Raw genomic sequence first — 26,733 nt, 5'->3', positions numbered from 1 at the left:
AAATGTCCAAGAGCCAAGTTACAGTATGTGCCATATTACGAACATTGGCAATACTGAGAGGTGGAAGGTGTACGTCTCTCCAGCGGCCTCGATTCGTCAATCACTACTCTCAGGTTGTTCACTCGCGCGACGCTTTATCGGTAAGTACTTGAATCATGACTGGAGCATATGTACCACTCCCGCTATCAGCAACAGAATAATACTAATAGTGACGTTGCGTGATAGAGAACCACAAGGTACTGCTGGCTCGACAAAGAGGGTCCTCGCACGCCATCCAGTCGAGATCTGACGCGTAGCCGCTCTTGAAATACAGTACATATCAGCAGTCCTCCTACGACGATCATGAGACGTCGACTGACCAGTACACTAACAAGCATATCCATATAGGAGACGTACTGTTTGTGCTCCAAGATGACCATTGAGACTTCGGTCAGACCCCTCAAAGTCGCTGTTGTCGGTGGAGGCCCCGGCGGACTCGCGACGGCTATCGCCTTGTCGAATATACCAAATGTGGAAGTGAAGATCTACGAGCAGGCGACTCTCCTACGAGAGGTCGGGGCTGGTATCAGCATTGGGCAGAATACCTGGAACGTCCTCGAGCTGCTCGGAGTGGCCGACACGCTCACCAGTGGCCATGTCACTGATGTCGTCGGGAACCTGTGAGCTACGCTGCTACTTTTAACGCAGCTGATTGCTGACGCATGTATGCCGCAAGAAATGGCAAGACTGGGGAAGAAATACACCGGCAGGTGAAGACCGCCCCTGTGAAACGCCCGCAAATTCGCACCCAGCGGACGAAGCTGCAGTCGGCCCTTCTCGCACATGTCCCGCCTGGTGTCATCGAGCTCTCGAAGAAGCTCACTCGCATCGTGGACATAGGCAACGACGGTGTGGAACTGCACTTCAAAGACGGTACAGTGGCCACAGCCGATCTGGTCGTTGGTGCAGACGGCATTCGCTCGGTGAGTCGCCTTTTGCCATTATCTGTAATCCCCGCCATCCGTCTTGACATAACGACTGCAGGTGGTCCGGGATGCCGCGTGGCCTGACTACGAGATCAAGTTCACCGGTACCACCATCTGGAGAGCGCTTTTGCCATGGGACGACGTCGTGAAGCAGGACCCTCGCTTCGCCACGACCGCATGGTGGCACGGCCCAACATCCCACGTCTGGTTCTCTCCCGTTGGGGAAGGCCTCGGTGAGATCGCCGCGCGGAGCTGGCAAGACCCTGCTGTACACAGCGCCGACAAGGTCAGCTGGGGCGTCCCAGTTGGCAACGCATACGTCGAGTCTCACTTCGAGGTACGCTTCCTCTGTCAGAGCTTGTCCGTCTCACGCTGATCTGGCGATAGGAGTACCTCCCGCAGATCCGCGAGGTGATCAGCTGGGTGAAGGAGGGCGACTGGAGGGAGTTCGCGGCCTTCGCGGGCCCGGAGCTGTCGAAGCTCACCGCGTGGGACGACAAGGTCGTCCTCGTCGGCGACTCGTCGCACGCGCTGTCCGGGGCCTTCGGCTCGGGCGCGGGCTTCGCCATGGAGGACGGTTGGGTGCTCGCGCAGGCGCTGCGGCACTACCGCAACGACGTCCACCGCGCGCTCCCCCTGTTCGACCGCATCCGCCTCCCGTACTACGCACGCATGTACGCGCATCTCCAGGGCCAGGCTGCGCAGCGCGCCGCGAAGTTGGAGGAGCTTGGGGACTCGCCGTCTTATGACGATCGCGTCAGGGTCAAGATCATCAAGGACGGCGGGAGCGACATGTCTTGGATATATGGTAACGACATTGGTAGGGTCTGGGAGGACGCGATCAGTACGTTGGAACAGAGGCAGACGGAAGACACTTGACTTGTACAGCTTAGAGTTGGGAGCTTTCTGAGGGCAAACGGTCTTGTCCGGCAGGCAGTGTAATGGGTGCAGTCTTATCATATGGACACTGCAAGGAGACTTCATGCTAATTCATACGTTTAGCAGACAACGGGTTGCATTAGACTGAACGGCGACGCGTCGTTCTTTGAACAGGAGGGCAGAATAGACTTGGTTTGTGTTCCCGATGGAACTCACCACGAGTGTACGGCGGTCAGACTGGGGACTACTCGACTGGAAGATACGAGCATAGACGACGCCTGCGAGCGGCCGCGGGTCCACCGCTCCATGTGCGCGATGCTCGCCCGAGTACTTCGCACTCGAAGGACTAGAATGATGATGATTGCCAATCTGGAGATCTTCTCCCCTATATCCGTCAACTCGGTGTGACAGGGAGTGACATCGTGTCTCGTCAATCTGGCAACGTCTTGATTTGGAATCAATGAGGCAAGATGCTAGACCGGCTTCAGGTTGAAGGTGTGGATGTCTTGAGATCGGCTCACTAGTCTGACAGTCCCAAATAGCAAACGGTGACAACGAGCACGACTGGCGTCACACCATCGAGGTCAAGCCACGGAGTAACGACAATTGCAAGATCACAAGACCTACACATCCCACGCCAACCGCATTGTCCACTGCGGATCTCTACCGAGGTGGTAGCACTTTTGTTTCACAACTACACACATACCATTCACTGCTGAATCACCGACTCGAGCAGCAACTCCCGGACGCGCTCAGAGGACTCGGCATTCCAAGCACGGATCCGAGGGATGACGATGTCGACGAGTGAGAGAGGCCTGCAGACGACTGCGACGAATGCGAGGACGCGCGGCTGGGGGTTACCCTGGATACAGTGAGTGTCTGCGCCTGCGCATTCCAATCAACAACACCGCTCGTACCAGGTACGTTCGCGCCTTCAAGTTGCATCATCCACGCTTCCGTGACAGGCTGCGGCTGCGCTATGGTCCCACCCTGTCTACGACCCAGCACAGACGAGGAAGCGGTGGCTCGCGATGGCGGGACGCAACAGCCGCCACGCTCTCCACTCACCGCGAACGTGAGTCTTCCGCCCTCTCCGACCCCTGCGCCATGCTGGCACAAGTGGCCCTCGCATGCGCACCCCTGACAACACCCACAGCACTCCCTTGGACACGAGCACAAACCTGGCGGGCACTGGCACCGACCGCCGCAGCATCCCGTCTCCGCCTGGGCAAGCTCGTCCCACTCGCCCTGCACAGGCCGCGAGCGCGTGCGGGCGTCGTGCAAGTCGTTCCAAAGCGCGTACGTTTGCAGGAGCGTCGGGTCATAGGGCACAACGGCTTCAGCCCGGTGCACGGGGCCAGAGGGTTGTGGTGAGAATGATGGATTCGCAGTTTGTCGTCGCATACCTAGCATGGACGACGGCGTGGATGGCAGCACGGGCTGAGTTGGCATCGCCGCCTCGGACTGGGGCTGCATCTGCGGCTCAGCAACGGTCATCTGGCGCAACCACTCGTCTACATTCTGCGCCTGGGTGTCCTCGTATGTCATGCCAGGTACTTCAGGCGGGATCGCGAGCATTGCGCATTCAAGACAGGCGATACAAGTGTTTGGGTTGGCGCATGTCGCGCCCGGGAGCACGTCGCGCCCGCGGTGCTCGAAGCAGCCAAGGCATGCGCAAGTGGGACCGCAGCCGCAGAGGGAAATGTTTGCGAACGGGGACGCACTCGGCGACGGTGAGCTGAACGCCGGCCACGGTTGGAAGTCCGGGAGGGCCGCAGTGGGGTCGGAGGGTTCGTTGGTAGGCGAGATTGTGCTCTGGTAAGTCATGGATTGGCCGCGGTATTGATCGCTTGTGTATACCTCTTCGTACGCCTTGCCGTAGGGGCTGTAGTGCTGGTCGTGGGACGTCCGGCGCCCGCCGGGCAGATGGGAAGGAGTCGCGGAGGGGACATGCGCAGTCCGCAACGCTACTGGGTGCTCTGGCGGGGGCGGCCGAGGTAGCACTGGGCGATGTCCTGCTGCGTGCGCCGACGCGACGATCCCGGCGGGCCCAGCCACTGGTGGCTCCCTTGAACTTTTCAGGCACGGGTCCTGTTCCGCGTTTCCGTGGAGAGGTCGCGCCCGGGTTTTGCCCTTGTTGCGTGGTGCGCGGGGAGTCGTGCAGTTGCACGGTCCGCTGTGATCGCATTCGCAGGGAACATGGCCTGCAGCGTATCAGTTGTACTGTGCGATCAATGACACCGTACGACGACGGCACATACTGAGCTCTGAATCTGAGCCGTCCGACAGTGCGACCGACATTTCCAGCGCTTCGGGGATAGCCCGCTGGGAAACGCGGCGCTCGCCGGCACCTTCGAGGCACCTAAACCGTACAAAGAGCGATGGACCTTGACGGTCAGTCTCGCGTCAAGGCGCCTGCTATGTTACGGGAAATCACCTTTTCTCATAGTCGATGGCCCCGCGGCGTCGGGCGCGTTGTCGATTTTGGACGCGCACATGCATTTGACGTGCAGCTGCTTGGTTTTGCGGAGCTCACGGCAGTGCTCGCATTGCGTCGCCGGGCGGCCCTTTTTCTTGATCTCGTACAGCGGGCGGTCTGTGTGCTTACATGTGGACGAGCGGTGGCCTTTGATGCACGTCTCGCTACATCGCAGCAGGGGTTAGATTCGTATGCGCACGAGTGATCATTGGCTGTCGCACCATGCGTATTTCTTGTTACCGACGAAGACCTAAGAGGTAATGAGCAAGTCCACTCGTAAACGTATCAGATGTCGATGCAAACCATGTCTTCGAAGTTTTCAGGAAGAAGTACGGGCAAAAGGTAGGTGACTCGATGGGTTGAGCAGGTAAATGAGTAAGGTCAGAGAAGCGAGTCGTCCCAGACGGAGAGTGCGGGCACTCTCGTGCGTCCGTGACGCTCAAGCGTATGTTATTGCGACACGAGGGCGGTCAATGGTCTCGCTGTGCTTGTGTACAACACCATGGGTAACAACGAAGATGGCGGGAGGAATGAAGGGCCTCTAACCACTTGCCTCCTCCTCATATACTCGATGTTACCGCCACCCGGACACAGCACGCCTAGATACGGATCGCGGGCCGCTACGCATCGCCGCCCAAGTGGCGAATTTAACGCGTCGAGCGACCGAGGGCAGTGCCCCGATAGTACCGGAGATGTGTGGCCACATTGCACGGAGCATCGCGAGAACAGCTCTGATACCGCTGGAAAAGCTGACACGACAGGAAAAGCAGTGGGATAGTGACCTGTGGGAGGTGAATGCGCGGTTGGTAGTAGCCGCGTCGACTGCCTCGTGTAAAGGAGCATAAGCCACCGTCCCAAAGACGTTAGTACAGATGGAGTGAAGAAGATGCAGAGAGTGCCGGCGAGCAGCCCATTTTGGTAGCAAACGTGCCCACTTCCCGGCAGTGCCACTAGTCCCAGAACTCTGCGGAACGGAGCAGCTCAGCAAACAGCCTGTATCGCGTCGACGGACGACATGCCCACGTGACCGTGGCACAGCACCGCCTCTCGCTTCGAATTTACTTCGAATTCTCATCCTCTTGAATCGCAGCCCCATCTGGTCGTGACTAGCCCTGTCGGGACTTGTCTATGCTTTATATAACTGTGGCCAACCTCTTGAGCCATTATGCTCGTTTGAGCAGTGCTGCGCACCTCAGGCTTCCTGAACAGCATGAAGAAGACTCACACCATATAGCGCGGCATTCTGGGTTTCTCTGCGCGACGCCGCGAGAGCATGCGATCCGAATGAGGTTTGGCTCGAGCCTTTTTCATCACCTTGTGTTGTGCTGACACCTGGAATGCGGGCGAATTGGTACTCGTCGGCAATGGTCCTGCAAGGGAGTTTTTAGTCTGTCATTTGAGAGTGAACTTGCTCAGTCTGTAACATCGTCGAGTTTGGCCTCTAAGCGCGCGAATTGCGTCGCGAAGAACATGGATCACAGGTGCGCTCCTCATTTCCTATTTACGAAGACTCCGTTCCGAGATATGAAGTGGGCGGCTACAGAGAAATTTCACACGCACCATCGTCTGACGGTCTGCGGTCGTTCCAGCCAGTGCTGTGGCATGACAAGACAAAAGGATTGGCTTTTGCTTCGGAGGAAAGAGCAGGAAGATAAGGCCTTGAAAGCCCTTGCCGGGCCAGTGGAGGTGGACGGTCGTGCCGTACTTATAGTCACTGACGCGATGACGCGCCGAGCCCGACGTGCGACGAATCTCCTTTCCGTGACACCGTGATCGAGTGTGTAATTAGTATGTAGTAAAATACGCTCACCGCCCTCCTCCCCTCGCCTCGCGCCTCGCTGTCTGTCCTCCTTCCTCGCCGTGATCAAAAGTCGTGTTCTCAGATGCTCAGGATTTCCCGCGCTGCTTGCTCCCGTCCTGCATCTTCCTCTCGCCGACTTCACCAGCATTCGCGCAAAATGCGGTCCCTGACTCCCGCCGACCTCAACCCGGCCATCCTCAACGTACAATACGCCGTCCGGGGTGAGCTCGCCATCAAGGCTGACGAGCTCAACGAAAAGCTCCGCTCACAGGAGCATCAAGACACGCACCCGTTCAAAAGGGTCATCGACAGCAACATCGGTATGTAACCCCCAGCAGAAGGGTCTCGATCAGCCCCCAATAACCTTCACACGGCAGGTATGTACTACCATTTTGTCTGGATCCTGTTTTTCTTGTGGCTGGGGTCGTTGCGCGTGCGTTGAAGACGTCTGGGTGAAGGAGAAGTACGGTACATGGCATGTCACACGTGGATATTGCACGGTCTTGTCCGAGGCAGTGTAACGGGTGCGGTCTTATCATATGGGGACTGCACGGAGACGTTATGCTGATTCGTACGTTTAGCAGACAACCGCTTGCATTAGATTGAACGGAGACACATCGTTCTTTGATCGGGAGGGCAGAATACACTCGGTTCGTGTTCCCTGTGGAACTCATCATGAGCGTGCGGCGGTCGGACTGGGTTGAACTACCCGACTTGAAGATATGAGCATGAACGATATCTGTAAGCAGCGGCGGGTCCACCGGTACCACTCCCTGCACGTGATGCTCGCCAGGGTACTTTGTACTCAAGGGCTACAATGATGACAATTGCCAATCTGGAGATCTTCTCCCCTATATCCGTCAACTCGGTGTGACAGGGAGTGACATCGTGTCTCATTTGAAAGTAAATGCCGACAACATGGTGCGTAAGCACACAAATTCCGTCCCGGGTACTCATGCATTGGCTGCCGCTGAGTGGCCTACAGTAGTCGCTACACCGATGAGAACCCATGATAGCAGATTTTGGGCACGTCCTATTGCCCATTTTGTCTTCCGTTACCATCATGCCCCGGCCACATCTACCGGTCAAGTCCGCATCCGTCATTCAGCACAAAAAGATTACATCTAGCCAGGCATGTATGGCACGAGGTCCGAAGTTGCAGTGTGCAAGCGCACGGAGCACATAAATCATCGTCTTCACGTCTTTAATTCGACCTTGTGCCAGAAAATTGTCGGTAAGTGTATTCACTTGGGAGCAATCGACTTGTTCAGATTGCTTACCTTTGCTACTGCGGCATCAATCACATTTGCATAGCGATCTACCATTTCGACGAAGCTTTCCATTTCAATGGTTTGGCACTTCGCACAGGACCCAACCGCGACGAGCATGGGACCTAGTACAGAGGTTGTGGTGACCGCCACACCACTTGGGTTGATGCGCAGTGCATCTACAGAGCGGTGCATGTAGTCGTCGAGGTAGGAGCGCACCTGCGTGACGAAACGTATACCGTAGTTGTGGTAGACTTGACTTTCAGGGCACCAAGCAGTATCATCCACGGTGTGAGATCTCCCGAGCTTTTGCATGACATATCGAAGCTCGCACGAAAGGTCGTGCCTGCGCGCGGCGACTGTAGCGGCATTAAGACAGTCCGAGCGGTACTGTAAGAGCCGGTTATATTGAGTGATGGTCATACCATGCATTTCAGGAATGCATGGAGGCGGAGGTTGGTCACCGGGCCACGACTGGAAGCTGGCTTGCGCAGCAGCGAGAGCAGCGTCTGGCAGCACATAAACACAGGAAAGCGCGAAGACCCGAAATGCTTCCGTCTCCAAGACCACTGGGGTTATCATGACCTGTTCGACGTATTCGGTCACGCTCGCCATGTCAAACTTCCTGGCAGCCTCAAGAAGCGGCAGGAAATCGTTAGGTGCGGGTACAGCCTTCTGCGTGATGGGATATAGAATTCGCAGTATTTGATCCCACACCCCGCTTTTCTCGGTGACTTCGACGACAGAGCCGTTCGCTGGATCGTCTAGGGGGAGGGTGAATAGCGAGCGGAAGACGGGTGATGCTTGCTTCATGATGACCCTGTAGACACGGAAATCCACCCCATCTGACGTGCGGATGATCAGGTCTGCGTCAGGGTCGTCGAAGGGTGGCGATGCTGTTTTTGGGCCCGATTCCGGAGTAGAATCCGAGCACGAGTCTGCCATGTGGTTTTACGGTGGAGGATAGGATGAGGTATGGGGTGGAGATAGATGGACCCCGATGCAAGAAAGAGGTGAGAGAGTAGGGATGTGTGAGGAAAGCAAGGCGATGTCACGACACGACGTTGACAGCGCCGGGGCTAGCGCGGACGAGGCGAAGACGGGATAGGATGGTGAGGACGGTATCGACCCGAGGGAAAGGCGATTGCGACCGCTGAGGGACGTCGGGATGCGATGTAGAGTGGAGATATGTGCGAATGAAGAGCGCGAGCGTGAAGGGATGAGACGCCAGTGGGTGGGTGAGGGCCGACAAGACTGAGTCGATGCACGCTGGGGACCCGAGTCCGCTGAGCTGAGGCGCATTTATGCTCAGGGATCGAGGATACCCTACGGTAGGCTCAACCTGCTCTATCAATGAATGTTAAACAGAGAAGGTGACCACAATGGGCACCATTGAACCACAAGACCATCGGTTGAATGGTCAGACGAATAGCGCATGCGAGCATAGATAAGTACTGTACCATTCTGAGCAGGACCGTTCACAGACAGAACTACGTCTTTCGATCTCGCATTGAACCTTGATAAGATAGATGTTGATGAGCCAGTACTTCCCTCGGTCATGATATAAACAGACTCACGCTTGCCGTGACGGCGGCACCTGAGCTTCGTGCATAGAAGTTGGCGAACACCCCAGTCTTGACCTGCTGACACTATTTGCAACGTTCGTCCACTCTGAGTGTGAGCTCCAGTACTAGTACAGATACCGTTGTGACCACGGCATGGCCTGGTTCGATGCGCGGGGCATGCATGGCACTACATGAGCGACGGGAATTATGAAAATATCGGGAAACCATAGCAGCCAGAAAAAGCATAGACCATGAGTGTCTCCGTGCACAACATTGGTAAGTCGTGGCCTGCCCCAAAAGCTCGGGTACACCAGCATTCGAGGGATGGGAAGATGAGAGACTGACGCTCCACAGTACGCAGTCCCACAACCTACAGCTCTTAGTCCCACGACGGCCGTGATTGGGGAACCGGTGCGGGGAGCGCTGAACATATCGCAGAGGATAGGTGATGCGAGCCTCCTGACACCGTAGTCAACGTGAAAAGCGGCACCATCCGAGGTGCGGAGAACGATGTCGGCGTGAGGTCAGGCCCCTGTCGTAGAGTCAGAGTCCTACGTCGTTGTGAACAAGGTCAGCACAGTCCAGTAAGGGCAGCAGAAGCGCAGAAGGCGTGACGGTAACGTGGGGGACGTATCGTCAAGCGGGAGACAAGTGAGGGACGAACCATTGAGGTAGTCTGCGTCCCGGGTGTTGTTGTAGGTGAGTACGAGGTGTAGAGTGTCCTGCACGATTTGCACAGTCCAAGGCATGCGTGACGGTCATGGACCACGAAGGCGGAGGGTCAGTTTCAGTTCGACACATTGGAGTACTGCTGCTGATCGAGTACCATAAGATATTCAAAAGATTCAGTTTGACCAGTTGCTGCACCTATCCGTGTACGAGATATCAGTTCCGCATCATATGCAGAGCGGTGTACGATTGAGCTGAACGCAGCCTTGCTACTGTGTCTGTTACGCGCAAGGTTTCGGTAACACATAACTCATGTCCCAATGCACATGACAAAACACCCATTAGATATGAACAATCCGAAGTATCTCGACCACCAGTTGCGTTGCATTTCCGCTTTCGCTTCTCGCCCCAGGGCTGAGCCCATCATGGGGTCCGTGATCACTGGACACCTACAATACGGATCAGGGCCATGGCCGAAGTCGCACAATTGCGCAGTAAACGCACGATGCACTACACTAGTAGATGCAGTATGTTCTCCTACTCTTCGAGACGAATCTTCATCTGACAGTCAGTGCTAACTCGAGGTGAAGGACAGCTGACTTACCGCGCGTACCGCATTCTCTATTTTGCTGGAGTAGTCATTTGCCAATAGGATGAAGGCCTCGGAGTCAATCTTCCGGCACTGTGTACAGCGTTCGGCCGCTCGAAGCATGGGTGCTAGCATGGACGCTGTAGCAACCACCACGCCACTTGGTTCAATACGCAGTGCATCTTGAGAGCGTTTGAAATAGTCGTCGAAGTAGTAGCGAAGTCGGATCGCGGAGTGCATCTGGCTCTGAGGGCACGTCTTGTCTTCTTCCTGCGAATGCGGCAGTTGGAACACATCCAGACGCCTAAGTTTTGGCTTTTTGTCCCAACTCGGAAAAGGTTTGAAGTAATTTACATCAATGGCAGCTTGGATACAGGCCATGCGGTACCGCAGAAGTCGGTTATAAGCAGATAAGGTCATGCAGGGCACGTCCGGAACGAATCGTGGTGGAGGTCGGTCGCCAGGCCATGACCGGAAACTTGCTCTGGCAGCAGCCTCAGCGACATCACGGGGAAAGGCGTAGCCGCAAGCGAGTGCATAGCACTGCAACGCTTTCGATTGTGACTCAATCGAGTCTTTCACAGCACGCGCTACGAACTCGCGCACGGCTGCCATGTCGTACTTATTTGCCGCCCTCAAGAGCGGCGAATAAGCCTCATGGGTGAGCGTCGTGGCGAGGTCGTTCCGCCCAGCGATGGGATACAAGATCCGCAGTATGTGATTCCACACATCCCTATCCTCGGTGACATCCACGACACGTTGGCTCGCTTCGTCGCCTGAGGGACCCGAGAAGGCTAACATGTCGCGGAAGACAGGTGACGCCTCCCGCAGAATGAGCTTGTAGACGTGGAAGTCTACCTTATCCGATGTGCGGATGATCAAGTCCGCGTCAAGGGCATCGAAAGGCGGCGAGGCGGTGGTGGGGATCGTCCCGGGCTCGGTTTTCAATTCTGTGGCTTCCGCCATGGATTCGGATGACATAGAGGCGAAAATGAGACGGTGGAATGGGAACGATAGTGCCAGGAGCGAGGACGAAGGGATGTGAGGGGGCAAGGACGAGCCTCGATGTCGGGTTGAGTGGTCGAGGATGAGAGGTGACGGCGAAGGCGACGGTGGAAGCACGATATCAGAAGTCGTGAGGAAGCGAAGACGCGAGCGAGAGAGGGAGATCAATTCCAGGATAAGCGTGGGGCAAGACGTGTGAGCAAGCGCTAGAGGATCGATACAAAGAGGAACTGGACTTACCTGAGAGGAGGTGGATATTTATATCGTAGGCCTCGAGGAGAACACATGGCATATCTCTTGCATATCTCTGTTGTTTTCTGCACATCTCGAACCAAGGTGCTCGTAATGGACATCACCTGGCCATGAGATCGAGCGCCTGGGACATGGAGAAATCAGACGGATCCACTAGGTGCACACCGGCGCACTCACCATCTCCTCACCCTTCCGGATGCATCGCGCCACGCAGGCACAGTGAGCAGACACCTTGCAGGATGTGGCTGTAAACAGGTCGCCAAGAATCAGACCACATCGGGATCTTACAACCCCCAGATCACGGAGGCTTAATGAAGTCAATCGCTCTCGAGGGCGAGCCAATGACAGACGTGAAAGTAGCTTGTGGAAGGTCAAGCACACCGAGGGCGGAAACCAGGCTTGGAGTGATATTCACAACGAAGTGATTCTTATCAGGGAGTTCGTCGCATTCGAGACGCGATACAGTATGCGCGGGCGTGACCTGCCTGGGGAATAGGCATAAGATTTGAGGAGAGCATGGCGAGATAAGCATGAACTTCCCACTCTTCTGTCGACTGCTGAATGCACATTGTGATGATTACGGCTGTCTGTCTGTTTTTGGAGTGGATGAGCATTTTGAATGTGGAGCGCAGACGGATCGTCATATGACTGACCATAGTTTGAGAGCCTGTCAGTCACCACGACGACACGAATTAGATGAGCACGCACGGTTATTGAACGAACATGAATGGACGCGCAGCAGGCGTCGGGCGTAGATACGCATGTCATCCAAACACATGACGAGCCTATACGAATGTTCGGTCACATTGTCCGAGTGCTTCACCTACTTCAAGTGAACAACAGAGATAGTTTCACCGGCCACAGCCCTGCGACCCTCGTATGCCGCTCGTATCCAAGCGTACGCAACAGTTTCCTGTTCGCCCCCGTTCCCATATTGCCTCTACTCCTGATTCTCCAGAAACCCGATACCCGTATTCCGCACCTTCCCCACGAAAGTCTCGTACCACTTCGCGATCATCGCCATCGGCATGATGCTCTCGGGCGTAACTCGCCCGCCGCCCATGAACCCGGACACGTAATTGAACAAGTGTTTGACTATCCGCTCGGCGAGGAGGGTCGCGTCGGGCTGCGTGTTCGCCGGGCGCGCGACGGCGTTGGGGAGCGCAGCCATCTCGGCCTCGATCGTCGAGAGGGGCTCGATGGCGATCCCGAGGATGGCTGTGACATCCGCTGGTGTGGCCGCGTCGAACGTGCCTGGTGCACCGTTCGTGAAGAGAGCGGACTTTGTGGATTGCGAGGAGAAGGTGCCGCGGAGGCGGAAGATGGCGGAAGGCTTGTCATTGGAGAGCCTGAGGACGTTCGCCTTATGAAGGGATAGAGGAGAACCGGAGGATAGGTGAACTTACATGCCTAGGAGTTGAAAGCCCTTGCCGGGCCAGTGGAGGTGGACGGTCGCGCCGTAGCCGTCCGGGAAAGGTACTGGTCAACGAAGACCATGTCCTACGCGTAAGAACACATGTACTACGGGATTTGGGAGTCATACGCACCTGTACCCAGCAAGAATACACAGATGTGGTTGATTGTGCTCGCGTTAGGCAGCTCGAACATCGCGTGTGTCTCGTCTATTTGTTGAAGGTTCGTTTGGAGAAGGCGGCCGGCCACACAGCACCCGAACATAGTCGCTAATAATTTCCGGGCAATTTGGAAAGCGGAAGTGAAGATGAGAGGGAGAAAGGCGAGAGGAGGAGGAGAATGGAGCGGGCAGAGGCGATGTTCGAGCGTATTCTGCGAGTCGCTGCTTCGATCAGGACGCGCGCACCTTGCTCCTGACCACCTCCATCCCTGGCCGATCTTCCTGGCTGCCCATTGCCCAATGCATCGCCGCCAATGATCAACGACTGCCGCGAATGTCCCGCAGGTTGACGAGGAAAGCAGGAGGGACGCTCGCTCGCGGCTCGCGTCGGCGGTGTTCCGTGATCGAGTGTGTAAATACGCTCACCGCCTGACTCCCCTCGCCTCGCGCCTCGCCGTCTGTCCTCCTTCCTCGCCGTGATCAAAAGTCGTGTTCTCAGATGCTCAGGATTTCCCGCGCTGCTTGCTCCTGTCCTGCATCTTCCTCTCGCCGACTTCACCAGCATTCGCGCAAAATGCGGCCCCTGACTCCCGCCGACCTCAACCCGGCCATCCTCAACGTGCAGTATGCCGTCCGGGGCGAGCTCGCCATCAAGGCTGACGAGCTCAACGAAAAGCTCCGCTCGCTGGAGCACCAAGACAAGCTCCCGTTCAAGAGGGTCATCAGCAGCAACATCGGTAACCCCCAGCAGAAGGGTCTCGACCAGCCCCCAATAACCTTCACGCGGCAGGTATGTGCTACCATTTTGTCTGGATACTGTTTTTCTTGTGGCTGGGGTCGTTGCGTGCGTTGAGGACGTCTGGGCGAAGGAGAAGTACGGTACATGACATGTCACACGTGAATCTTCGAGCCCCGTGTGCGGGGTATGCCCGCATCACCGCAATGCGGGGCAGAGTGCGCTTGTATGGCCATGTACACTCTCGACCTGTCCATGGTCGCTCCAGGCCCGCTCGACGGATCGAGTTTTCGTGCTTTGAATTGGTCCCTCGAATCGCCGAGAGGTTGTCAACATCGCGTCGTTTGGCGGTGGTTCTGCAGCTACCCGTCAACCTGCGGCAGCGCCTTCAGAGGTTGACTGATGCATCGAGAGGGCATCCGAGCGGCCGTAGGCAAAGCAACAGAAGCCGAATCGCCACAGGCCTCATTATCGAGCGCGGATGCCTCGCCATTCCATCCGAACACAGACCGGCGCAGCCCGAGTCCCAGTTCGTCCGCCGCGACATCTCAAATGTCGTACGAGCATGAAGGCGACGACTCTAAACGGGCGTCCGACCTCGCTCTGTGCGAGACGTTTCGAGTCCGTCGAGCGAGTTATGCCTCGGGGACGACCACATTCCTCGAGGAATGGGGATTTGAGACGATGGAGTTGCTATGAATCGTGCCAGCGCGTAGATCGGACACTGTTCATTCGGTGAGGCTTGCCGTGTTTGTGACTCTGACCTTCGTGGTCGGACGAAGACTTTTATCGTGATCGCGTTATGCCTTCCACCGTGACGGCCCGTTCGAGGCACTCACATGGATGCGCAGACTAGTCTTAGTCTCATTGGTATGACGGTGCAGTGACCCTCGTGGGTACGACAAACAATGTTGGCGGCTTTCCTGCCCTCGGTCTCTGCTGACGTGCGCACGTCTGTTCGTGTCCTATCGCGCTGTATACAGGTCTTGTCCACGAGCTGTAACTGGCCGCAAGCATTTCCATATCCCTTCGGTTTCGGCCGTACTTGTCAATTCCGTTCAGCAGTTGACGATGTCTGTCATGACAGGTAGCCGCTCTCATGGAGTACCCGCCCTTGGTCGACATCGTGAAAGACAAGTGGCCAGCAGATGTGATCGCACGCGCGCAGGAGCTCCAGGCTGAGATCGGCAGCGTCGGCGCGTACTCGCATAGCAAGGGCATCCCGCTCATCCGGAAACATGTCTCGCAGTTCATCGCAGGTTCGTATCATTTTCATTCAAAGTACGTCCATTAACCGCCGCATAGAGCGTGACGGGTACCCGAGTGACCCAGAAGACATCTTTCTCACCGGCGGTGCGTCTGCGGGCGTCGCGCTGTTGCTCAACACGCTCATCACGCCGCACGAGACCGGTATCCTCATCCCGATCCCGCAGTACCCGCTCTACACGGCGACGCTCGCGCAGTGTAACGGTGTCGCGCTCCCGTACCACCTCTCCGAGTCGGACGGCTGGTCGACGTCGCTCGAAGAGATCCGCACGGCGCTCAAGCGGCCAGAGACGGACGGGAAGGGCGTGACGCCGCGTGCGCTGGTCGTGATCAACCCGGGGAACCCGACCGGCGCGCTGCTCGACCGGAAGACGATGGAGGAGCTTGTGCGGCTCTGCGAGGAGCACTCGCTCGTGCTGCTCGCGGACGAGGTCTACCAGGCGAACCTGCACCGCCCCGCGGAGCACCCGTTCCACTCGTTCAAGCAGGTCGTCCGCCAGCTCAACTCGCCCATCCCCCTCGTGTCGTTCCACTCCATCTCGAAGGGCGTCTTCGGCGAGTGCGGACGGAGAGGAGGCTACTTCGAGTGCTGCAACATCCCCGCAGACATCCGCGCGCTGCTCTACAAGATGGTCTCCGTCGGGCTCTGTCCGCCGCTCTCGGGCCAAGTCGGTGTTGACTGCCTCGTGCGCCCGCCGAAGGAGGGCGAGCCGAGTCACTCGCTGTGGAAGCAGGAGACGGACAGCATCCACGCGGCCCTCGCGCAGCGCACGAAGCTCATGGCCGAGCGGCTGAACGCGCTCCCGGGCGTGTCCTGCGTGAACTCGCCAGGCGCGCTGTACCTCTACCCGAAGCTCGAGCTCCCGAAGAAGGCCATTGAGGCCGCGCAAAACGTCGGGAAGGAGGCGGATACGCTGTACGCGCTGGAGCTACTGGAGGAGACGGGGATCTGCGTCGTGCCCGGCTCGGGCTTCGGTCAGAAGGAGGGTGAGCACCATTACCGGCTGACGTGCTTGTGTCCAGGTGTGGAGGAGTATGTGGGGATGCTGGAGAAGTTCCATATGGGTTTCCTGAAGAGGTACGGGGCTGTGTAAAGGCACATTTCTCCACAGTTGGCAACTGCCTGTGTATAGTAACTGCCCCAGAGTGAACTGATTGTGAGTGATCATGATTGGTTGTCGTCTACCTTGTCAGAATGTGCGAGGCCAGGTGTTTGACTGGGTGCTAACACAATGTAGTTGTTGCTCAAGTCAGTATGCACTACTGGACAGATTGTCCAGCAGGGTGCTGCATTGGCATGCTGCCCATGAGGTAGTCTTGCTGGTGGATCCTATAATGTGCATCTTCAACAGGGACAACCACAATGTATGACAATGGTATACTCAGTTCTTGACCATTCATGTGATGATTATCTGGAGGATGTGTTGTTCAGCTATAAATTGCAAAGATCAACAATGTGCAAGTGCACTTGCAGTTACCTATCGTAGCGGTGCAAGCACCATCCCCCGACTCCTGAATGGAACATAGTGGCTCAGTCTACCGCAATTGCATTATAGTACATATCATGTACTGTAATATTTTACCATTCAAACAGTATTGAGACTCAATGGAGGCCCTCACACCCGCGGTGGCTTCGCCGCCCAGGCGTCTTGGGCTTCCACACCAACACAGGAAATATATGTTGAATGGGTGAATGAACAGGCTATATTGCACAAATTTACCTTTCAAAGTGTCCCTTGCTCATAAGAGCAAGGCTCTCAGAGGTTGAAATTCAGCCCCTTTTCACACTTGTTTTGCTTTGTTTGCTTGCTGTCACACGCTCCACTGCCTGCACCTCTGGGCTCCTGCCATTGTGACCTGGGACGTTCCACAGTTCCAGTCAGTGCCCATGGGCAGAAGGCCGCAGCTTCACATCCGAATCTCCCGCTCGAGTTACGTTCTTTCTATTAGCATCAAAGCTGGAATTCGGAAGGCGGCGCTTGGGCAGCACATCAAGCAAAGCATTGCAAGTTACCTAATGGGGTATTGCATTGAAACACCCACTCAAAGCAGCAGGGCGCGCTCGCTCAATTTCGCTCTGCATCTTCCCTGGCTCACTGCTCCCAGCTGGCCCGGGTCTTCAGCTTCAGCGTCGCGAGGCCACCTGAAAGCCATCGCTTCAGTACAATGAAGAAGGACGATTCACGAGGAGCCCAGGCTGTCTTGCATGGTTCACTGTCGGAGCGCGCTACTGACATCCCACTCGATGGTAGCAATGGCAAGGCTACTCTTCGTTTTGTCTCATTGATCCAGAGTCCACATGCGCTGCCCAACATTGACACCACTCAATGCAAATGTGCATTGTGCGAGCAAGGGATTCACCGCCACCTGTGGCGGCATTTTGAGTCTGTAGTGATTGACAAAATTTGTGATAATTATGAAGATCTGAGCCGACGGACGGATCCTGAAGCTAATTCTTGCCATATATGGCTATAAATGTACCTATTATGGGAGACATTCTCACGGGTAACATCCCTCGCACAGCACTCGACACAACTTGACACAACAAAGCCCTCCCTCCCTCCGGTCGGAGTCGGGGATATACATTGTCCATTTCCATGATATGTTGAGTGTATAGTACCTAGAAGTCAGTCAGACTCTGTACACTATATCAGTCTCAATTACAGGCAGTATTGTAAGCAGGAATCTCACCTCAGTCACAGAACACTCAACTGAGGAAAGAGAAGAGGGGAGGAAGATGAAGAGACCAACCATGCCTTGCAGTATGTCACATGCCTGGTGGCTAGGGATTGAGATTGCACAACACAACCTCAACACTCCTCCTTGGCATGAAGAATGAGAGCCTGAGGGAAAAAGGGAACATATTGTATGAAATGAGAAAGGAAGAACTTGCTGGGGAGACTCCTCAGCACGCATTCTGCTCCACTGCTCCAGTGGTGATCTTATCATTCCATCTGAAATCACTCACCAAGGAAGCCAGTATTCCTGATCTGTTCCATATGAACCTCAACAGCTACTTCTAGAACACAAAGGGGAACCTTCAGTACTTCGACATCCCATTCAACTTCAAGACAGACAGAGACACAGCAATTCACAGCAGAAAAGTTGTGTGCAGGTATCATGATGTATGTAGTTCTATCTACTCAGGACCACATTATGTATGACATGTTGTCTGCAGCATACCAAATGTCCATGTTGTGACATTCATCTATATGCACAGCAATGTGCAAGTTGGAGATCTGTATCATGCGAGAGATCTGTATCATGCGAGAGATCTGTATCATGCAAGTAAGACAGTGTCATCAATAGAGGATGTACGTCATGCATTGTCCGAACCCATACTTATCTAATCATTGTGTAGTGGTTCACCATCGTCCTCACGGAGCACTTCGAGGAGAAGATTATCAGAATGAGCAGCTCTCATGAGACATATCCCATTTTCACATGCTGCGGTGATGCCAAGCATCTGATTGATGGATCAAAAGCTGATTAATCATATGATAAGGTGGATGGGTCCAGCATATATAGGCAGACAATCTGCACCTTGATTCCCCGTGCATCCCAATTGCTCTGTCAAACACCTCTCACCCTTGCCTTGCAATGTCTGCGTATGTTACTACACTATTATGTGTGTTGGTATTGATTTATCATTCCCTATTGCAGCTGTACCAGGCCACGCAGGCATCTGGACCTGCTGTCAAGACAAAGTCTTCTGTAACAGAGACTAAGCCTGTAGTTGCCAAACGGTGCGTTAAATTGGTATACTGTTGCTGTTCTAATCTAATATAATTCTAATTCTACTGCTAAGCATGCTCTTCGCCCTGCAACTGCTACATCAAATGATAAGCAGATGAGTGGTACGGAGTCTGATCAGCCCATGTATGTCAATGCTGTATGCAGTATAATAATGTTAAACTAATATTGGATATCACTAGACAATTCAAGCTTGTCGGCTCTGGCAAGAAGTACGTATATTATGTGTATATCATGAAGATCACTTATTCAGATTGCTTACAGAGCTCAGGCTGCTAAGAAGGCTGTGTCTCTGATTGATGATGAGGCTGCTGGTAGTGATGATCAGGAGAGTGATGCTGAGGAGGGTGATGTCACCAATGATAGTGAGGAGGAGAGTGTTGAGGCTGTTGAGGACATAGAGGAGGATACGGATGACGAGGTAGTGGTTGTTGAGTGAGTCTTATGCATGGTTCATGAGTCATTAAATGTACTAAGTAATTACCAGGGTTCCTAAATCAGCTAAGAAGCCCCGTGGAAAGCTCACAAGGAAACCATCTGTGTTGTAAGGCATTTTTGTTATTAATATGTTTTCATAGTCCTTACCATGCATTATGCAGGGAACTGTCTCAGTCCAGGTACCTTGTGTTGGCTGTGAATATTGTCTGTGTGGACTGACATTGTTGTCAAGCCCTGACTGGGACAATGACCTGATTGGCTTAACTCCACAGAGCCCTGTCAAGTGGTTTGTGCAGTCACACAGTCTACATATTCATTGCTGATGTCACTACAGACGCAACCCTTCCGGGCCACCAGAGACCCCAGCCACTCCATCCCCTAAGTTTGTTGTTTCAAGTACTGTTGTGTATATGTTGTGCTGACACATTAATATGCAGCAAGGGCAGGTCTCACAAGAAGCGGTAAATACCTAGAAATATTGTGCAGTGTCATATGTACTAACTGTGGGTTAAGCGATGAGCATCCAAGCCCAGGCGATGATGACAGTCTGACGTATGTGAATTATTTCTCTGGTCATTCATTTGCTGATCCAATCATACTATGAGTAGTGCCTCCCCAACAAAGAAGCCTCGAGGGACAGTGTGGGTATATATATATATTCACTTATGCATACGATTGACATTGTACTTTTAGTGCCAAGGGCAAGGGCAAGGCAAAGCAGGATGCCATTATTTCTGATGCTGAGGAGAATGTGTTCCTTGACAGGAAATCCAGCAGCAGGTATGTACAGTAGCTCTTATGAACCTGCACCTTAGTACTGTGATACTCTATACAGTAGTGACATGTACATCGGGAAGCAGAGGTAAAAAGAAAACATAAAAATTTTATAAGATGTTTGTTGACTTGCTTTATACAGTCTTGAACCAGTTGTAGAAGTATCTGAGGCAAAGAGCTCATTGAAGAAGAAGAAGGGCAAGGATGTTGTGTAGGTTCCATTCCTATATTGCATCCAGATACTTACTAATAAGTACACAGTAACAAACATGATGTTTCACCCATTGCGGGTGCTGTGTAAGGTCTCTTATCATTACCCATAATCAACATATTAATGGTCCACAAGTTATGCAGGTCCAGAGTACAAGTGTCAGCCACCCGAGGGCAACAAGTTAGCATCTATCTTTGCATTACTGAGATTTTGTACTAATGTCAGTTTTACTGGTAACTTAGGCCCTGTCTGCAACTGGACAGAAGCAAGATCAACGGTTGGCTCAAGGACACATACAAGAACATGTGGCCCCTGAAGTGAGTCTATCACCAATCTAGTCATATGTTAAACTGATCCAATGTGATCAGGAAATATGATGTTCCCAACCATCCAAGCATCAGGGCAGATGATCTTGTTGCATCATTTATGGAGCAGGGCATTCAGCTCCAGACTGCGTGAGTAACTGTTGAGCTCGGAATTTATTCTGCATTTCTGCGAATTATTCTGAGCTCCATTGCCCTGTCCAAGTCGTGGAATGTGTCCTGGTGTGTTCTCCTTTATTCTACATGGATGCCATCACTATACCGTGCCTACTGTACTTTTTCCGATGTCATTCCCTTCAGTCTACCATTTTCTATAATGTTTGCATCTTCAGGGATTTGAACCCCTGCACTCATCCGATTTTTCACTGCTTCATTGATTTCAACTTTGTGGCTGTTTCTCCTGTACAGTTATGGTCGCCTTACGTAACACACACCGTAGACAATCCACCTCGTCGAGCTCTAAGTCCCCAAGACTTTACAGAGCTTGACTTAGGCCTTTGGAATCTGCTCTGAGGTGCACTGCAGCCAACACCATACTCTCCTCCGGATCAACATTCCTTCTGGCAGTGTCCCCGAACGCACCTTCCAGTTAGGTGATCAGGCAGATGGAACAACCCAAGTCATAGATCTCACGGACTACAATTGTAACCCGACATTGCTAAGGACTGCTGCTCACTCATCAATGCGCCCATGCAAGCATGCAGGGAGTTGCAGTTGTCGGAAGCAAGCTGGAGGGAAGATAGGCAGAGGGGAGGGTCTATGGATTGAGGAGGAGACGGTGGGTGAGGCTGTCTGCTGGACGGGTCAGCATGGACTCTGTGGGGGGACCATGTCAGTGATAGTGGCAGGGTACAGGGCGGCGCCAGTGTCAATATTGGAGGGGATGCCCTTGAACATGGCATCAACGTAGGCAAGAAGAGAAGCCACAGAGGGAACACTGCAAGGGGACACATCCGAAGGGACACATCACCATGGGCTGTGGCCAGGGAGAACAAATTGAAGAGCATACACTGACATGAAGGTCAGGTGGCAAACAGGAAGAGTGGAGGCAAGTGTACCAGAAGCCAGTGGACACCATGACCCCATATGAGCCAGGCCCCAGAAGAGGACATATTGAGGCACAGCTTGGCAGCCCATTTGTGTTGAAGCACTTCCAGCAGGAGGAAGTGTTGGTGGATGTGGACAGTGGTGAGTGGATTAAGAGGCATGGAGGATGACATGGCATGGAAGGAGGAGAGGAGGGGAATCAGCGGGGAAAATGGGGACTGGGGGAGAGCTGGAGAGGAACTGGAGGGAGTGGGAGAGGATGGAGAAAGGTGCCAGCAAGGCAGGGGCGTGGGAGAGTGAGTCGGAGGGAACATAAGGGGGTGAGCTGGGGATCAGACGGGGGGAGCAACTACCTACCTACCTACCACCTAGGAGTAGACAGCAAGTTCCACTGTGTTTCCTGTGTTCTCCACTGTGTTTCTGTGTCTTACTGCATTCACCTTCAACAAGCACCACATCTCCCTCTGGCTTCACTGTGTTTCTTTGTGTTTCAACGAGTCTCACTGCATTCACACTGAGTGCCCTGTGTTGCACGACAAGTCCACAGCTCCTCCATCAGTTCTACAACATCCCTGCAAGTATCTGAGCTCATATATTGTTGAACCGTATAGGTGCCCACCGGGCCGCCAGGTTCCACGGGCCAGATCGCACCGCACGTGCTGGATCCACACTTACTGCATAGAGCAAGTCATGCGTGGGAATGGACTATACAGTAGTATTAGTCAGTGTCTTCCAGATGTATATAAGACCCACCAGTAGCGTAGCTCTCTCTTCAGTTCCTTCACCATGAAGTAACTTGTGTGCCTCAAGTATCCAACCTTCAAGCAGGTAAGTTAGAGCGCGGTCCACTACGTGTGACCAAGTCTGCTCAACAGGTTATGAGCCTCGGTCGACGCCTGAGTACTGCGCCTTAATGGCTGCGACTCGGTGCGCACTGGCTTACCTGCGGCATCGCCCTCACGGGCTTGAAGCCAGGGGGAGACTATGCGCGGAAACACTGCAAGTCTCAAGCGCGACTCACGTTGCTGCTAAACCCCATGAGGACACTGAGTCCATGTGTGTGGACAGCGCCTTTTGGCTGCAGTCCGTTGTGTGACAGAGCGCTGACGTTGCCTTCGTCAAGCAGCTTTTTAAATGTTCCCCCGTTTCACTCAACTAACACAACATGTCCAACGCTCTCCTCAACATGGTCCCCGTTCTCGATGGCTCCAACTACGCCAAGTGGTCGGAGGCCATGAAGTCCTACCTCCAGAGCCAGGAAGTCTGGTTCATGATCGGACAGGCTCTCGGAGGGTGTCCAACACTCGCCGAGGACGGCAAGAACCGTTCGGAGGTCTTCATTTGGACCCAATCGGACGAGAAGGCGCAAGGCATGATCCGCCTGCGCCTCAGCCCCTCGATCATCCAGATCGTAAAGGACAACGAAACAGCAAAGGATCTCTGGGACATGCTGTCCACGATGTACAGCAAGCAGAACGCTGCCAACCTCTACGCGTCCTTCAGGACTGCGACAACTGTGCGCGTTCCTGCTGATCAGCACCCCCATCAGGAAAAACAGGCTTTGCTTGTCAAGCCATACAAGACCATTATTGTCTTGGAGACCCCTGTTTGCTTGGCAAGACAAGTTCCGGCGGAATGCTGCTTGGGCTAAACCTCTATATCTTGGCTAAGCATTATAATATGTTACGTTGCCCATGTGCTTGAGGACCCCAAACAGCTTGTCTGACCATTCAAGCATGATTCGTCTTGTGGCATATTATAGTAGCATCAGGACTTGGCCAAGACGTGTAAGGGTTATATTGCTTTCCCAACAATTCGTGCACAATTGGCAAATTGTACATTTGGTTACAAATCACACATAGCATTCTTGGCACGTACACAGATGATGATCGCGCGGTATATAATACATGTGACACGAGGGTATCCGACAACGAGAGATAGGAGGACTAGATACGGCGCATGTAGCAAACCGAACTTGTGGCAGATGTTACGCGTCAGGATTGCAATAGAGTAAGTCTGTGGGACATCAGTCCGTTTGATAACTGGAGGTGCCTTGAGGACTTACCTTGGTCGTTGTGCGCAATGGAGGTATATGTGCTGCCTTGCTCACTTTCCGGTCACGCTTGCTGGCAACGGCATTATTACTGGGGTAAAAAATATACGTAGTGTTGCGACTCACGTTCGCCGGGACCGTCAACCATGCCATTGTTTCCACCGTCAATAATGCCTGATAGTTAGTCATGAATGCCGCTTTAATCCAAATATACAGCCATACCACATACCTCGCGTTGCCGACGAAGACGCCTCGCCGGAATGTTCAGCGGTCAGATCGACAACCTCAATGTCATCCCACGCGACGAACTCTTCGTCGTCAGCCTCATCGCCAACGCCCAATGTAAGGGCTCCCTTCTTCCCAGCCTCTTCATCCTTACGAATAAGTTCCCTGAGTAGATGTTAGCATTGCTGAGCAGACAGACTACCCACACTTACGAGACGTTAGCCCAGACATAGTGCCTCAATGCCACGTAGGCATTCGGCGCCTTGTCCTTCATGTCCCGGAGGACACCGATGATGTTCACCCACCTGCAGAAACGCCAATCAGTAGTTCTACAACATATGGCGTACTGCACTCACTTGGGTGCGTACACTCTGTTCGTGAACTGCTGCGTCCCCGTGGCGACATCCGCTAACCCCATTTCAATCTGTAGTTTTGCGGTGATATCAGTGTTCTATATGCGCTTTGTATCGTAGACCATCATCATGCGACTTGACTTACCGCATTGCAGACCAGTGCCAGAAGATTGTCTGGTACCTCTGCAAACCTTCCTTGTGATTCTTTGATCACCGAGTCGCGTTGGCCGGCGTAGAACCATTGTGCCGCTATGAGCTGGAAGATCGCCTTGTGCTGGAAAGGTTGCTTGCGATTGACACGACTAGCCTATCTTACATGAGGCTGATAATAACATTAGCGTTGAGAGTATATACGCTCACCTTCACATCCACATCATCGCCCGTCCAAACTATGCTGATGTTGTTGAAGATAAAATTCGGCATCGTATGTTTACCTTGCACGTTGCCCTTTAGAAGGAATGAAGCGGCGGAGACCTTCCTGGGACCTGACAAATGATTTAAGCCATAAGCATCCTCGACAACGACCTTCGCCTTGTTCTTCAACTCGTTGCGCAGCTGCGACGCGGCGGTCCACACCTGTGAAATTGACTTAGCTAACAGGACGTGAATCTATGACCGACGTACCACATCGAAGACATTCACTCTCAGGACATCATTGCCATCGCCGTTCAGCTTCTTGAACCCAAGGGCGAAGTGCATGAGAGGCTTCCCGTCGTCGTCGCATAGTTCTCGAACGTCGTTGACCGCCCTCTTGATGAGCACGTATTTCTCCGGTAAAAGGGTGCTGTTTGTCATCTTCTCCCACGTCCAAGCGTGCTCGAGAGCAATCCTGAGGCGGAGGTATGAGTGAGCTTTGGTAACGATGGACCTGACTTCGTCAGGCAGGTCTCTCATCTGCGCTCGACCTCGTGTGCGAGCTGCCCCGGCAGCCTTAGGTTTGGTTTGCCTTGCCTTGCCCTTCTGCGCCTTGACAAGCTGTGACTTGTGCAGTTAGTGCTGTGCGCATAGGTGAGTGTACCTACCACGACATCATCACCCCCGCCTTCCGACTCATCTCCTCCGTCCCCTCCCGAATCAACGGCCCTGTCGCCATGGTCGCTGCGAGCCGCATCGTCCTCTGAGACGGACGTAGCCAGCCACGCCGGTACCTTGTCCTTTCTCTCGCTAGAATTTAATTTATTGGTTCGATGGCGAGTGCTCTGCGTGTATGTCAGACGTCCCAGGTTGCACGTCATGCAACGAGTAATCTATTTGATGTTTGTGGGTAGTTACCCACCTTCCTCGTCGGCGATGTGATCTCATCGGCCGCCATACGACGCACAGTCTTAGCTTTGTCTCCCCGGCGGCCACTGGACGCGTCTGATGCCGAAGCATCCTTGTCACCGCCACCAACGGTCTTGCCCTGCGTGCGCTTGTGACGATTAGTCTTCGTCTTGGAAGGGGCCTTGGCAGTCGTCGCAGAACCTAGACGGTGGGCGATGCCCTGTTCCTCTTCATCTGACAGGAGCGGTGCGCTCATCCGCTCATCGTGCGCCCCCTCCCGCATGTCGACATCCTGGTCTTGCGGCATCGCCTTGCCTTTACCCTTGACATCTCGCCCAGGTCCGCCTAGCATTGCAATTGAGTAGCAGGTGTAGGAACTCCGAGTCAGGACATACCGGTGCGTGAGCCTTGAGCTTGCGGCGGGGTTCGCTCCAGCTCATCCTCCTCCGCGGACTCATTCTCCTCGTCCTCGGTCGCCGCTGCGTCGCCCTCCACCTTTCCGTCCGTAGCACTCCGGTCTTCATCGTCCTCCGATGGCACAATGTTCCTCGATTTCTTGCGCTTAGGTTGGTCCTCCTGCGCATCTTCATCGCTCTCTTGCTCTTCAAGGGTCATCGTGGTAGCCGTCTTCTGTATCCCTAGCATCAACAACAATACAAAAATTTCAGCAGTTTGAATGACATGTACAACGGTAAGACCCACTTGAGCGACGCTTCGCCTCCTTCTGCTTCTCGGACTGGCGTTTTTTGAGCTCTAGCTGCTTCAAAAGCTGTTCGTCCTTCTTGCTGAAGCGACCCTCGTCAACATCTTCGCCCTCATCGTCGGTGACTCGCCCACGCTTCTTGCCCGGCTTGGGCGGGGACTTAGAAGCAGGCGCCTTCCGAGGAGCTTGAGATGTCTTGGTCACTTTCTTCTTGGCAGCGGCGGCGGTGGTACCGTCGTCTGTACGCTGCTGGCGAGCGGTCGAGCGAGTACGGGTGTTCATGTTGACAGGCCAGATGAGAGCTGAAACCAAAGATGCGAGCTACAAGCAAGAGAAACAAGAAAAAAATACCGGCCGGCTGAGACAGTCATCAGATAAGTAGGGCTTCAACTGCGCCGTGAGACTGCACCCCAACAGCCTGCGCTTCCGGAAGTCCTCAGTCGGCGGCCATGGTAGCGCGGGCGAGGCAGGATTTGGCCATGTGACTGCGTACAATCCCGAGCGCCCCAAGACGGCTATATGCTTCTGGTAAGTGTGGTATGC

The 26,733-nt window shown here is 54.1% G+C and overlaps 9 protein-coding genes across 9 annotated transcripts; 3 read left to right on the top strand and 6 right to left on the bottom strand.

Annotated features, from left to right (window-relative positions):
* Positions 1-411: 411 nt before the first annotated feature.
* On the top strand, positions 412-1,844 carry B0H18DRAFT_1086518 (uncharacterized protein; the record flags this gene model as incomplete). The annotated part of the gene is made up of 4 exons (XM_048032053.1): positions 412-659; positions 716-962; positions 1,024-1,302; positions 1,353-1,844. 4 exons carry the CDS (start codon positions 412-414, stop codon positions 1,842-1,844), a joined length of 1,266 nt encoding a protein of 421 aa, XP_047889866.1.
* Positions 1,845-2,389: 545 nt separating this feature from the next.
* B0H18DRAFT_911900 (uncharacterized protein) lies at positions 2,390-4,680 on the bottom strand. Its single transcript, XM_048041555.1, has 5 exons — positions 4,627-4,680; positions 4,545-4,573; positions 4,282-4,487; positions 4,106-4,231; positions 2,390-4,048 (listed from the first exon to the last, which is right to left on the bottom strand). The coding sequence occupies exons 1-5, from the start codon at positions 4,627-4,629 to the stop codon at positions 2,565-2,567; spliced, it is 1,848 nt and encodes a 615-aa protein (XP_047889865.1). The 5' UTR covers positions 4,630-4,680; the 3' UTR covers positions 2,390-2,564.
* Positions 4,681-6,963: 2,283 nt separating this feature from the next.
* B0H18DRAFT_1026010 (uncharacterized protein) lies at positions 6,964-7,768 on the bottom strand. Its single transcript, XM_048029785.1, has 3 exons — positions 7,405-7,768; positions 7,110-7,338; positions 6,964-7,045 (listed from the first exon to the last, which is right to left on the bottom strand). The coding sequence occupies exons 1-2, from the start codon at positions 7,705-7,707 to the stop codon at positions 7,321-7,323; spliced, it is 321 nt and encodes a 106-aa protein (XP_047889864.1). The 5' UTR covers positions 7,708-7,768; the 3' UTR covers positions 6,964-7,045; positions 7,110-7,320.
* B0H18DRAFT_859632 (uncharacterized protein) lies at positions 7,768-8,304 on the bottom strand (the record flags this gene model as incomplete). Its single annotated transcript, XM_048039693.1, has 1 exon — positions 7,768-8,304. A coding segment is annotated over one exon (537 nt), but the record flags the coding sequence as incomplete, so codon positions are not given.
* Positions 8,305-9,982: 1,678 nt separating this feature from the next.
* Positions 9,983-11,658, bottom strand: B0H18DRAFT_1213582 (uncharacterized protein). Its single transcript, XM_048036523.1, has 3 exons — positions 11,650-11,658; positions 10,231-11,596; positions 9,983-10,181 (listed from the first exon to the last, which is right to left on the bottom strand). The coding sequence occupies exons 2-3, from the start codon at positions 11,194-11,196 to the stop codon at positions 10,164-10,166; spliced, it is 984 nt and encodes a 327-aa protein (XP_047889862.1). The 5' UTR covers positions 11,197-11,596; positions 11,650-11,658; the 3' UTR covers positions 9,983-10,163.
* A 754-nt stretch (positions 11,659-12,412) lies between these two features.
* B0H18DRAFT_881477 (DUF775-domain-containing protein) lies at positions 12,413-13,149 on the bottom strand (the record flags this gene model as incomplete). Its single annotated transcript, XM_048040848.1, has 3 exons — positions 12,413-12,821; positions 12,879-12,951; positions 13,020-13,149. 3 exons carry the CDS (start codon positions 13,147-13,149, stop codon positions 12,413-12,415), a joined length of 612 nt encoding a protein of 203 aa, XP_047889861.1.
* A 1,548-nt stretch (positions 13,150-14,697) lies between these two features.
* B0H18DRAFT_619114 (transaminase) lies at positions 14,698-16,490 on the top strand. Its single transcript, XM_048038804.1, has 2 exons — positions 14,698-15,040; positions 15,087-16,490. The coding sequence occupies exons 1-2, from the start codon at positions 14,881-14,883 to the stop codon at positions 16,139-16,141; spliced, it is 1,215 nt and encodes a 404-aa protein (XP_047889860.1). The 5' UTR covers positions 14,698-14,880; the 3' UTR covers positions 16,142-16,490.
* Positions 16,491-17,875: 1,385 nt separating this feature from the next.
* On the top strand, positions 17,876-20,227 carry B0H18DRAFT_957284 (uncharacterized protein; the record flags this gene model as incomplete). Its single annotated transcript, XM_048042565.1, has 14 exons — positions 17,876-17,983; positions 18,071-18,162; positions 18,226-18,361; positions 18,711-18,793; positions 18,983-19,012; positions 19,065-19,235; positions 19,288-19,344; positions 19,400-19,417; positions 19,471-19,541; positions 19,676-19,790; positions 19,847-19,879; positions 19,932-20,018; positions 20,074-20,100; positions 20,155-20,227. The coding sequence occupies 14 exons, from the start codon at positions 17,876-17,878 to the stop codon at positions 20,225-20,227; spliced, it is 1,101 nt and encodes a 366-aa protein (XP_047889859.1).
* Positions 20,228-23,259: 3,032 nt separating this feature from the next.
* B0H18DRAFT_957283 (uncharacterized protein) lies at positions 23,260-26,472 on the bottom strand (the record flags this gene model as incomplete). Its single annotated transcript, XM_048042564.1, has 13 exons — positions 23,260-23,338; positions 23,704-23,737; positions 23,773-23,820; positions 23,876-24,036; positions 24,084-24,176; positions 24,228-24,322; positions 24,370-24,531; positions 24,585-24,800; positions 24,849-25,199; positions 25,247-25,423; positions 25,501-25,832; positions 25,883-26,125; positions 26,190-26,472. The coding sequence occupies 13 exons, from the start codon at positions 26,470-26,472 to the stop codon at positions 23,260-23,262; spliced, it is 2,274 nt and encodes a 757-aa protein (XP_047889858.1).
* Between the last annotated feature and the right edge of the window lie 261 nt (positions 26,473-26,733).

This window comes from Fomitopsis serialis (assembly GCF_022376445.1).
Source record: "Fomitopsis serialis strain Sig1Antser10 chromosome Unknown B0H18scaffold_73, whole genome shotgun sequence".
Taxonomy (NCBI): Eukaryota; Fungi; Basidiomycota; class Agaricomycetes; order Polyporales; family Fomitopsidaceae; genus Fomitopsis; species Fomitopsis serialis.
This window is presented reverse-complemented; position numbering and strand designations above follow the sequence as displayed.

Coding starts and splice junctions, on each gene's coding strand:
- B0H18DRAFT_911900 (XM_048041555.1), bottom strand. Junction 4,488..4,544: donor GGTAACAAGAAATACGCATG/GTGCGACAGCCA, acceptor GCTGCGATGTAG/CGAGACGTGCATCAAAGGCC. Junction 4,049..4,105: donor CGGCTCAGATTCAGAGCTCA/GTATGTGCCGTC, acceptor GATACGCTGCAG/GCCATGTTCCCTGCGAATGC.
- B0H18DRAFT_1026010 (XM_048029785.1), bottom strand. CDS start 7,707: ATGCAAAAGCTCGGGAGATCTCACACCGTGGATGATACTGCTTGGTGC.
- B0H18DRAFT_1213582 (XM_048036523.1), bottom strand. CDS start 11,196: ATGTCATCCGAATCCATGGCGGAAGCCACAGAATTGAAAACCGAGCCC.
- B0H18DRAFT_619114 (XM_048038804.1), top strand. CDS start 14,881: ATGGAGTACCCGCCCTTGGTCGACATCGTGAAAGACAAGTGGCCAGCA. Junction 15,041..15,086: donor TGTCTCGCAGTTCATCGCAG/GTTCGTATCATT, acceptor ACCGCCGCATAG/AGCGTGACGGGTACCCGAGT.